The 13,003-nt window shown below is 47.3% G+C and overlaps 1 protein-coding gene across 9 annotated transcripts in view; it reads right to left on the reverse strand.

Moving 5' to 3' along the window:
* Positions 1 to 13,003, reverse strand: part of LOC118507633 (transcription factor Sp9) — an 84,198-nt gene that overhangs the window by 4,274 nt on the left and 66,921 nt on the right. For all 9 annotated transcript variants that reach the window (XM_036046435.1, XM_036046382.1, XM_036046410.1 and 6 more), the window contains exon 3: positions 145 to 500. In XM_036046435.1, coding sequence (XP_035902328.1) covers positions 145 to 500 — 356 coding nt within the window. The remainder of the gene's footprint in view (positions 1 to 144; positions 501 to 13,003) is intronic.

A 13,003-nucleotide genomic window follows, 5' to 3' on the forward strand; every position in this document is an offset into this window, starting at 1 on the left:
GCCAACTAATGCTACCTATAAGCAGCGTATTTTCTCTCTAACTATTAATCTTTTACTTTAATCTACCACACACGCACACACAACATATACTCTTTAAATTTAAGCGATTGTAACAAAAGGCTAGAGGATGTCGCACACGCTTACCTGGACGTGAGATTTGCCATCGGGCTAATGGTGGACGAGCTACCGGACGACGAAAGTCGCCCGAGCGATGACTGCAACACCGAATTTCCTCCCAATCCTCCACCACCTCCTCCACCTCCACCTCCACCACCACTACCAACACCTGAACCGGAACCGTTACCGCCGTTCCCACCGCCCAGCCCGACCGACTGTGTGTTCGAGGGTGAGTGGGGTCCGGACGAGATGGGGCTCTTCTTCCACGGGTGGAACCCTTTGCCAACGGCTGCGTCCGCCAACGGTGGCGGTGACTTGCTGGACAGTTTGTTGCACTGGGCCGCCAACATTGCCAGCGGTGTACCTCGCAATCCCGGATGTTCCTGTGGGTGGGAAAAGGGAATCGAAAAGAAGGGAAAGAGGGAGAGAGAGAGTGAGGAAGAAAGAGAAAAAAAAGTTAGTGACACTTGTCGGTGACATCGCATCGGGAACTTTCCCACCTGAAGGTAACAACAAATTTTTGCACCTATTTCTGAAGTTCTTAAATGTCCGGGAATGAACTTCAACTTGAAGAACCGCTTGGGCAAACACAAAATCAAAAATAAAAAAAAAATCAAGGATATTGAGGTTCTCTGCATCAGCTACATTTTGAGGTACATTTTACTCAGTTTTTTTTTTATTTGGCTGGTTCCTATTCTGACTTTTGCCTTTCTTTGTTTTGTGGTTTCAATCACCCAAGCGAACCCACCACTGGCCCAAAGCGAAACCCCGTGCACCCTCGAAGAGGAGCCGGCGCTGGGCCGTCCATCATAATTCGTCGGCTGATTATAATTCGTTTCCGACGACGGGCTTAATTCACAACTTCCTTGGACTTCCCGACGTGGCCGGCGTCAAGAATGGTGCGGTCTTTGTTTTAATACAATCCATACACAATACGTGTAGACGAGCCCAGAGAGTCAGGAGAGAAGAAAAAAAAACACCCTGCAGCATGACGGTGCCCGAACGATCAGGAACCCCTGAAGGAACCCCGAAAACAGGTGATTTAATGGGGTCTCCCCATCAGTGGTTCAGTGGTTTGCCGCAGGTTTGCCGTCGCCCTAACGCGTACGAGATGAGTTTATGGGGATTTCGTGTTGTTTTTTTGTTGTTGTTGAACATTCCCAAACGTCCCAAAGATACAACGTACCGGGGAAGAATTTCGGTGCGTTTACCTTTGTTTCTTGGAGGGAACGCGCGCGCGCGCCTTCTCACCCACCCGGATCACTTGCTGTGGTCCTTCCGAGTCAGGATTTGATTTTTGAGATGCTTTTCCATTCTCTCACACACTCATTCTCTCTCTCTCTCTCTCGCTTTGTGTACCATCGTCGCCGCACCATTAAAGGATGCAGCGGTACGAAGATGTTTGTGGAGGCGGCGACGCCAGTACCGAACAGGTATTCGATTTTTATGGTCCAATTTGGTTTATTTGGTCTCATTTCGGGCCCGGCCGGGTCGAAACTCATTTACAGCTTCCAAAGGTCGTAAAACTAAACGGTCTAACCAAACCGTCGCACCCAATCAGTGGGACCACAATGATGGAGGGTTTTAAAATCATCGCCGACATTATACGAACCCCCCCCCCCCCCCCCCCCTCACACTCCTCCGTCGAAAGTCGAAGAATTCTGGAGAAAATTGTTCCGAGTGTCTTGGTGCTGAGATGATTTTGTTGTTGTTGTTGTTGTTATGGTTAAGTGGTGCCGGTAGACTCCATAAACATTTAAGGTTTTGGAGACGTCGAAGTGTATCAAACTCTGACACCCTTTTTTTCCCCTTGGGACGGAGAATTGATGAGGAACAGAAATTGATTTAATTGCTTCCTTTTTTTTTTGGTTGCTCTTTCGGGGGTTTCCGTTTTGCCTATGGAATCTTCGCCCAGCACCGGACGTGAGTCAGAGGTGTCCCGACCGGAACTCTTCATATTCGAGGGACAGCAACGTTGGACATTCATCCATATTGTATCAGAGCACGTTTTCGAATGGTCACGTAGGAATTCTGCCTTCAAACATGCATCATACGTACAGAGCCCCCCTACGTACGGGGGCTTGCAACCAACCAACCAGCCAGCCATTACACATCAATCGCCGAAGATTACCGGAGGGCTAGGTTGAATGGCGCAAACCGCCTTGTTGATCCGCGCATGTACAAGATTCCTTCGATATCGCTTCTCGATGGCGTGTTGCGGAGTGATGCACGACGCAGCGGCAGGGTTGCAATGGCAATCCAAAACCCGTCAAACCGGTCCACCAGCCACCCCGTCCCGCCTCGGGGCTTTACACTGGGTCCCTTACAAATCACCCCTCTCTCCTCTCTCCCGCTTGACCCCACTGTGACGAATGATGAATGTATTTCTAATTGCAAAAATGGTAAATCGCTAGAAGGTGGATGAGAATATTAATACGAGCGATAATTGCATTAGCACAGAAGGGAAGGGTTTGATGCGCGGTTCGAAAGGGATCGAATTCGATGCAGCGACGACGATTAAAACTCCCTCCTCACCTCACCCCACCACCCCCGCCACTTCTTCATGCTACAGATTGCAACATGGTAGATAAAGGTATGATATTCAAATGGTGGGCAAACTGCGAGGCGAGATAAAGGCGGAACAGTGTACACCGGTGCACCGACTCCCGGTTTCTGGTTGTAGTTAGCCTTGAAGGATAATGGCGAAAGGGTTGATCATGCAAAGCGTGCACACACACACACACACGCTCACATGCACATACAGCGATTAAGGGTCGAAGGGTCGCGGAAAGGAATGTTAAAGGTTAGCGTCAAGTTTGCGTCGCAATAAGGAATTTGTACGGTTGAAATAGTGAGTTTCTTGATGGCAGACAGAGTGATGATATCTTGCAGCTGTTGGTGACAGCTCTTGCTTCATCCGAAGAGCAAGGTTTGAAAAAATCTTCCCAAACGGACAGCCCGATTCGAAGATGCGTCGAATATCTTGAGGACTCTTGGCAAATTTTTAAATTCGCATTCGAATGCTCTTCGGTATAGAGATCGGAGCAACATTTTCTGAACGAGCTCTGCTTGTCGAAGCATTAGCTATCAAGATCCTTTAACATACTGTACTGAGAACGAAGATTACTTGCTTGTATTCTCGGATCAACTCGAATCTTGATACGGTGGCGATCTTGCGCGTTGGTGACATTTCGGAACAGCGTTGATGGCAGCAGCATTGAATTCGGGCAAGCTACCAACACTCAACTTCCTGGAACTGGAACCCCCCCCCCCCCCCCACTATCAGCTGTCCACAATCTTTGCCTTTGGTCGGGCATTTCTCGTGTCTTGTGTTGATTTAACGCAATCGCCCAATTAATTAATTTCGCTCTTCATTAAAAACAATCCAACGCGCTAGCGCCACTCGTCACAATTCTTCGTGCCTTTTTTTTTTGTCGCCCTATCAACATTTCACTAGCATCCTCGCTTGTCGTTGTCATACCCCTTTTGCCGATCCTATTTCTCCTCTCTTCTTGCAGCCCTCTCTCCTCCTTGCCGCTCTGACCTCTTCCATACCCTCCAATTACGACGTATTGCGCATGAACATGAACTTAGACCGATCGGCCCTTATGGCGCAAGAAAAAAACCGAGCCAGAACCGCGTGCGTGTAACGAGCAACACGAGTTGAAGCGCAGAAGCTGTTGTTTGGTACCTCCGCGACTCTGTTGTTTCATCGCCCCTCCCTCCCCCCCTCCAAGCCAAGTCTCTTTCTTAGCCGTTAAAGGGGAGGGTAAACGACGCCAGGAAACATTATCAAAACAACCGATCAATCAATGCGATTAAGCGCGTACCAGCGGGGCAGCACGGTTTTCCCCCCGGCCGGATTCAGAAAATGGCACCCTGGCGGCGCGCGATGGTGCGCGATCGCGCACGAGGAAGCGGGCACAACCTTCAACGGGTTCCCGGCTTTTGCTCGTTAAACGTGCAATTTGCTCTCTTGGTGCCCGCAACCGCACCGGTTCCGTTTTTCTACGCGCACTTGCTCTGCTCGCGCTTGCCACTGTCCGAACTGGTTTCGCGCGACGATCCGACTCCGTAATCTGCATCGTTTGGCCGTTGGTCGGTGGCGATTACGCGCGAGTTACGTTCAAGAAGCCTCCGAAACTGTGTCGCACTAGGGTTGTGCTAACACACTACCGTTGTTAGCGGACCACCAATTGCAACTATACTCTTGTGAGTCTTTTTTAAAGCAAGTTTGCTCAAAATATTGACGTCTTTATCGTCAAGAACGGAAACTAATATTCTGATGCTTCGTTTTTTTTTGTTGTTGATCCTCTCTCCCGAATGAGCCGGCGAGAGATCAGCACACCCGAAAAGACTGCCGCAAAATGTAACCCAAATGTTATATCGGGCTCGAGAATGGCTTCACAGAATTATGGTACAAAATTGGGGCCGTTTGTTTGTTGGGCCTATTCCCCATCACAAAACCCATCAACCCTTTGCGCGACTTCCACGAAACCGCTCGGAGCAGGACCGCTCGCGGGCGACCATAAACGTGGTTGCAGATTGACGGGCCCGGGTGGAAAAAAACAATAAAAACCCAAACCGAGGCCATTATTCGGCTGTTCCAGGCCGGAGCCACAGAAACAAACCGCCACAGTTCCGCAACAAAAGCTCACCGTTCGCCTCGGTGGATGGGGTCCGGTGTTTACTTTTTTTTATTTTTCTCCCCCCCCCCCCCAGTTGATCTTTTAACAATTAATTTCTTTTACTGGCGAAACGATACATTAATCACCCGCTGACTGGCGCCGGGGATCTATGATGGGGAGGGGGGGGGGGGGGGGGTTTCCATCGCCTTTGGCCATTCGACGACTCTGTGCAGGGTTGCACGTGTGTGTGGTAAGCAAAGCATGCGAAAGGAGCAGAAGCAAAGAGAGTTGCAGCGAAAGTACGAAAATCGAAACCACTCATTTTTATCGTTTAAAGTTTGCCGCCGTTTTAACCCATCGCCCTGGTGTGTGTGTGTGTGTGTGTGTGTGTGCGTATAGCTTCAAGGGAGTGTTTAATTTGTTTATGGTAGTAAAACTTTTGAAGTTCATGTCTGATTTACCCTAATTACCCAATGGGTAAGCATGTGGAAGAGGAAGAGGAGGGGAGGAAGAGATGAAGTGGAATGGAAGGGATGAACCCTCGAACTAGAACTCACTTTAAAAGTTTGGGGATAAGTATCGCAATGACCCTCAAACTAACGAGGATAGTCTGACAACCAGGAATCAGGGAAGTATAGGAGCTCCTTTAGCAACTGGGTTTTGAGGTGGAGTTTTTGTTTACAAATTGATTCAATTGGATACTGAATATCTTCATTCATGAACGAATTTTTATTCAGTAGAGAGCTATGAACATCAGAAATTAGATCAGAATCCTTGAGAACGCTTTCAGCTTTTTACAGCTTGTGCGATCCATGTTAGTTTTGCTCAAGGTCAGTTAGTTGAGCTGTATCTTAAGGCTACTACTCTCAAATAGACAGATCAGAAGCGTGGACTAACTGTCAGAGACGTTTCCACGGATCACTACTCCCAACTTGGCAGGACGTAGACCAACTTTCCAGGGAAGTAGACAAACTTCGCTATTATTTCGAATGAATTTCTTCTTTCAGAATAGAATGTATTGCTCTGGATGGTGTCATGCAGTGCTGGGTCTTTGACATTTGAAGCACGATTTTTACTCGATCTCTTTAATTCTTTGTGGATGATATCTGCTGTTGTGTGTGAGGCCTACGCCCCACTGGAACGCAAGGTCCATAGAATTGAATTAAGTGCGACAAATACTGACAATCATAGAGCTAGCCTTGGAAGTTGAAGAACAGTTGAAATCGACCATTTTGAGGTTGTAAAGGAGTTCTGCTTTGTCTACTGTGGGCTCCACAAACTTCTCCACGATATCATACATATCATAGTATTTCTACGAACGAGTCCCTGAATATGCTGACAGTGGATGTCAATAATTTTCTCCATTTTTGACCGGTCAATCCTAAGAACCATCTCTAGGCGAAGTAAGTGACCAGGGTGTGTAGATAAGGAAAGTGAACCATCAGCTCAGTAGCTCAGTTCTGGACCAAGATTCCTGGTGGAGGAACGGCAACATAAGCAGTGCTCTACTCTAAACAGGTCAAGATAAAGAAGTAAAATTTTGATAAACCCAGTCTCTTATAGCACCCCTACTGTCAAGTTGACAGGTCACAGGTATTGACAAGTTGTCCTAGACACTCAGTCTCAGTTATTCGCTACTCAATAATGATCACATCGCTACTGTAATATCCAGAGAAGATCTGACAGATCGTCACAAGAAGACAGATCCCAAGTTGCGAGAGCTTATCTTAGACCCTCAAAAGGTCTCATCACTTACTGATGTCGCTTCTCTGTCATTAAGAAATACTGATAGGAACTGTCAAGATTAAATTATTATCTCAAAGTGATTTCTCAAACTTTTTTCCAGTAATTTCCTTGGAATACCCCAAAAGACCTATTCTGATATCCTAACTGTGGAGCAAAAGTTATTTCCAGGAAACTCGTAAAAGATTTACAGTAAACTACAGCCCAATTTGTAACATCACTTCACACGGTAGCCGTCAGGACTTAAGGCGCCTCGCCATCAAAGTCGAACCCCCGATATAAAAGTTTGGTCCCGTAATTCCGAAAACCGCAAAACCCTACGTGGTAAGTGGATTCAATTTAACGACTTTCGGTGTTGAAAACTTCATCTTCCTGCGTACCTTAAGATCCGTCCGTACCGCTACTCACTCGCCCGTAAATCGCCTCCACGAACCGAACGCGCCTGTGTGCACACACGAGGGCTATAAAATCGATAAGGAAACACACTCGGACACTCTTGATTCTGTTTGTCCCCCCTCTCCCCCCCCCCCCCCTTACCCTCCTTCTTGCTAACCCACCAAACAAACTTACCCAAAACAGCCGAAAACTGTCCCCTTAAACATCGGTTGTCGGTGCTGTCGGCGGTGCATCTGTTCTTGATGTATTTATTAGCCGAAAAACCTAAAATTGAACCAATTTGAGGTTTTCTCGCTCTGCACGTGTGTGTGTGTGTGCGTTCGTAGTTAGGATCCATTTGCCTACTGGTAGCGTTTTACTCCTGGGGCGAGTCTCCTCCTGCCCCCCCAAGAACTTCGCTTCGCGCCCCCGGGCCGAATCGTTGCCAACGAATGTGATCGCTAATGGCTTTTGGCTGTTTTAACGCTGGACTTCCCTTTATTTTCCCGCAACGCCAAAACCTTCCGCCGCACGCGATTTCCCCCATGCTTTTTTCTCACTCGAGCGCAAAACCCTTTTCCCTCTCACTTACTCTTGGGGGTGATTTTACAAGGGTGAATCCTGGGTCAAAGTGGCGAGCATGACTTGCACGTCCTGTGAGGTTTATTTGTTTTCCAGAGGCTTGCCGTTAAAGCGGCGGCCGCGAAAGAGAAAATTGCGTGAAAGGGAGGGAAGAGAAGGTGCACCCATCACCACCCAAACCCACCCAACCCACCCACACCTACTCATTAAAATGTTGCTGGTCCGAGCCGTCGGATAAGAACTGGAATGGATCGAGGCTTGGCTACCGGTCACCGCCGGCGGCACACATTTGAAACGCTTTTCCGCGGGTGGCTTAAAAGGGCCTGGGGGGCGGGGAGCGGGGGGGTGGTGAGAAGAGAAGCTCTTTTTGGGGTTGAATTGGGGGCGCCTTCAATTCGGTGCTTTCATCAGCGTTCCGATTGTCGTTTCGCGTCGGACACACTTACGCATCGATCGCTCGCTCGCTCGGTCTTGCACGGTACTCCGAGATCCTTTTCCGCGTCCGCCCGCTTCCATCTAGCGGCATTTTTGTGGCCTTTCCCAGCCTAGCTCTAGCATCACCGTACCACCCGCTCTCCGCACCCCTCACCGCTCCACCCTTTCATCCGTACTATTCACCCGCACACTATTACTTAAACCCATATTAACGATGCTCTATAATTATGTTGTCTTGAGGGTTTCAAATTTATGTATTCTTTCGCCGCTCGGTCAATCCCGCAACTCCCTCTGCCTCTTCCTTGTCCTCCCATCCCCCTCCTCACACACACGCTTTTAGTCCGCATCAAATTTTTGCCCCGTTGCTTTCGCGTTCGCTTCGTTCTTCGCCTTGGCGCTGGCGCTCCGGGATTTCCGACCCGGGTGGAGATCCGCCCTGGGTTAGGGGTGACGGGAGGAATCGCACACACACACACACACACAGTGAGACCGATGCTACAAACTCGATCGATTGACTCGTATTTCATTCGTGCGCCGGCCACCTTTTGCATTTCGCCCGGCCACACCATACCAGAACCCATTAGATCGGACGGATCGATCGATCGATGGATCCGCGCGTCTTTCGTTATTATGCTCTCGCCTTCCGAACCGGATTAGCATTTGCATGAGCAAGCCGAACACTGTTTTTTGGCTGTTCTGTTCCCTGTTGTGTTCTTTTTTTCTGTTCTCGGCGAGAAAGAACTGCATACGATTAATTGATCACAATGGGAGGGAAGTGCGGGTTGAAACTGATGACTTACTCTCGCTGTGTCTCATTAGTCGCTTTAGTGGGGTGACGGTGAGGTTTTTTGAAGTTCAAGTTCTCCTGGTGATGCCTTCATTTCTCAAAAACCTTGAAGCTTTGGTCCAAAAGGGCCCAACTCAGCTTTGGACAAGTAAAGAACTCTGGCAGATTTTAATGTATATTACGAATGTTCTTACTGTGAGCTAGATATAACTAAGTTCCAGAGTTTGGGTATGAGCTTGATCTCTCAAAACTGTGAGTGTTTTTGAAGAACCAAGAACGAGACGGTTGTGGAAGAAATGAACGAAGACGCCGTGAATCCTCGAAAAATATGTCCTGAGTTCATCTTGGCGTTTGAAGACGAGTCCCGAATAGCTTGAGTGCCTAAAATAATCAACCTGTAGTCCTGCAATTTCTGAACACTTTGGATTTCAAGGAAGATCCAGATTTTGAGTACAAACTCACTCTTGCAAAAATGTGACCCTTTTGAAGGTCTAACCTCTCCAGACAATCAGAACCAAGAGTAAATTCACCTAGAGAATCTTGAGTTCATTTAGACGAGTCCAGATTAGATGGCTGGTAGTCGAGATAATTAGATAAAATCTGACCATCTTGGAGATCCGGAAATTCTGGACGTTCAGGCCTTTAAGAGCAAAGTATCTCCACAACCCAAGTGAATATCGAGTATCCGAAGGTTTAGCATAGTCTGTCGTCAGAGAGCACTATAATGACTCCCATTTCGTATCATTGAGCCTCTGGATTCGTGACTTAGACATTCAGTGGCACCATTTAAAATCCTGCTTTAGACGCAGTTTAATGGCTCTGTTTATACGCTTCCAGGAATCCCATCCCGCTTCTTCTAAATGCTTCTTCGTGAGTTCATGCCCAAGTACCAGTTTTTGCACCAGTTTGATTAATCATCCCCATCAATGTCACAATGTAGCACGTTTTGCAGGTGGTAACTTCTATTTCCATTACCTCCGCCGCTAATAGGCCCGCTAATCGCAATTCGAGTTGGCATTACAGAGACAAAGATGAGCGAAGATGTGATTGTAGCTAAATTAACATTTGACGGACCGAGTCTCCAGGATCATTAGCACTGGAACACTGGAAGCTACATCGGAGTAGGAGCGAGAGAGCGGGACAACAATTTCGCTCCAGTTGGTAGTTTGCGTGTCCGGTGTCGGGGTTGACTGAAGCCTGTTCGACAAAAATAGTGGCCTCCGGCGCTGGGAATCGCCAACAATGTTTCGGCGAGGACCGAGATTCTGCAACAAAGTACAACACATGCAACGGGATGCATCATCGAACGGAATCGAACCGGGCAAATGTGGTAGCGATTGCCATTTGTTATCCCTGTGTGTGTGTGTGTGTGGGATGCACACGCCACACGCCACACGCATCCAGCGAACCGGTCGAAGGTGAGTTGCAGTGCGTGTCATGCGTTTTGCTCTGCTTTATTTGTGCGTGAGGTCGCCTATCCCATGGTAGGGAGGAGAAGGAAAGGCAGGAGGTGTTGGAGACAGGAAACGCAAAAGAAAACTCAATCATTACTCCGTAGTCCCGGAGGTTGAGCGCTCCAAGACAAACGAGTCGAACCGCTGGCCGGACCGTCCTGTTGCGTGCCACGCTCAGTATCCTGGTCACGGCACCAAACGACCATCGCTAGGAAGCACCGCCGTAGCTGATAAGCGTGCGGTTTTTGGCCTTGGCGTACGGATGGCTTACATTTTAAGCAGGAACCTCCAGAGCTCATTACGAACGAAACAATGTAGCGTAGTGTGGCTGTGATCTGTCAAGGTTGCTTGCAAGTCTGCAGTCAGCCCTGCAGTTGTTTGCAGCACCAGCAATCTTCAAACCGATCGCGTGTTTCGACCAAGACGATAATAGCTCGAAATCTGTTCCTTCTTTTTCTCCCTTTCTATACACACACACACGCACGATCCATTTATTTACCTTCGAAACAATTTTTCCCATGGCATCGCTCCAGCCGAGAGGCCGACCACCACAGGGCTTGGAAAAATCGTCTTCAACTTGTGTGCGCTAATGACATTTGGCTTCCAGGAATCAAGACACTCAGGAAACAGATTTCCCGCAATCGCAATTAAGGCACCACTCTTTCGCGCCCGCCTTTGACAAATGGGGTAAGAATTAATTTTACCCCAGTTTTCTATTGCTCGTTTTTTCTTCATCGCAGTTCCAGCAATAAAAATGGCGATAATCATAATAATGAAACCTCCGTACAGGAAAACGCGACCAAGCACGCTATACAGTGGAGGACAATCGAATAAGATCACCTGGCGATTTGTGATTCTAACACCTGATTTGAATATCTCTTCTCGTATCGTGGGTAAGCCAAGTGAAGGGAGCCTGAAATTGCAGGCTCAACATCTCTTAAGGTTGTAGGGCAAAACAAGAATAAAACAGCTTTCGATAGTTCTATGAGGTTATAGCTGCTCCAAAATTTGGAAAGAACATCACCAGTATCTTTTCATTCGAACGATCTCTGCTTCTGTGGCACTTTGAAACTTCGAAATAACTTCGAAAGGAATATTGTGGTGTTTTGGGTGATATATTTCCTAATTCTGAGTACGAACTTACTCCATCAAAAAAGTAACTATATTGAATGTCTAACTTCTCAAGGCAAACATGACCGAGAGTATCAAGAAGGAAGTTACTGAGGATCTTCAGAATACATGCATAGGAGCCTTTAGACAAGCCCCTAATAGGCTAGATATAGCTCAAGAACTTGAAATTTTGAGTTCCAGAAATTCTGAACACTCACAGAGTGAAGCACGAAATTTTAGGTCCTCGGCTAGTTGTCTTGTGTTCACTATGGCGCCTTTAGACGAGTTCAGAGTAGGCTAGATATTGCTCAAAAACTTGAAGGTAGGATTTTGAGAAATCTGGACACACACAGAGCAAAATGAAAAATTCTAGAACCTTTGCTGGTTCGTAGTTCAGTATAGTGGCTTTAGACAAGTTCAGATTAGGCTTTAAGATATATCTCCAAAACTCATCATTTAAGAGTCCTGGAAATTCTGGACACTCACAGAGTAAAATGAATTGTTTTAGACCTTTAGCTAGTTGTTTGGAGTTCACTTTGGTGCCTTTGGACGAGTCCAGAATAGCTTAGAAACCGATCATTTACGAGTCCGATAAATTCTAGATAATCACAAACTAATATGCAAAATTTAAGACCCTTAGCTAGTTGTCCACTACACAACTTCCAGAGATCCTAGCCTATAATTTCTGACCTCCTAGACTTGATGACGACTATAGCTTGATAGAAATGACCTTCGAATAACATTGCTAGCCCGAGACAACTTGTTCCACAAGGTCTTCTTGAAGTAATCTTCCAAAGCTCAAAGAGCTGGTAAACAGCTGAGAGAGATCAAGAGTATAAGGACTTACGGAGAGTATACTATTCAGAAAATTTCTGATTCATCCAACATGAGACTCGAACTCAAAACCCACAATTCCCAACCCAAGTCTTATTCTGATGTCCCTCACTGTAAGCAATTCTGTGCTCCCCACACCATCGCCCTGACCATACATTACCCGCTAATGATTCACACATTCGGCTCACAGCTTTTTGGTGACAGTTTCATATCCCGGTGTGCAGCACAGCCAGTGTTGTGCCTTTCGCTGTTCCCGCGTTCCCGACAAAACGCAAAACCAATTCCATCGCTGCACCGTGGTACAACACATAAACAAATAAAGCAACTTTGTTGCGAAGTTGCAGAACCCGAAGGCAGCGTATATAAATCACCCCAACGCCAGCAGGGGCACACAGCTGGATGCACTCGTGCGCTGACGGACTGACTTTTGCAACTTGGTCGCTACTTGCCCGGTCGGTCGCTCGGCGCCACCCAGCAGCCCGATAGAGAGAGATCCAGCTGTGCGGTTTACACCACTCAACGGAAGCCCAAAAACGGACATCCTGCTGGGATAACGCTCATTTGCTGGCTGCATGTTCTTGGTTATGCGTGTGCGCGTTTGCTGCACTTTTTTTTTGTGTGCGGCGGCCATCGCCAACTGTGCTCTTTTGACAGTTCGGTGTCGTGCGCTAATCAAGAGCAGATAATCGAATCAACTATAACAGTCACTGCTCTAGCGGCAGCGGACCTCACGCTGGGTGCTGGGTCGTAAGAAGTGAGAAAATGCTATCTCTTCCTACCATTATCCACTGTTGACGTTGTCCGCTTCTTAGCTCCATAAAATTTCAATTGTGGTTTATGGGGGTTTTTTTTTATTACTTTTCGCTTTTTTTCGTCTTCTCTTAGCTTCAAGTTTTAACTATGTACGTGTCGAATTTTTTGTTACGGGTAAATTTCTA

Source organism: Anopheles stephensi, chromosome X (assembly GCF_013141755.1).
Source record: "Anopheles stephensi strain Indian chromosome X, UCI_ANSTEP_V1.0, whole genome shotgun sequence".
Classification (NCBI taxonomy): domain Eukaryota; kingdom Metazoa; phylum Arthropoda; class Insecta; order Diptera; family Culicidae; genus Anopheles; species Anopheles stephensi.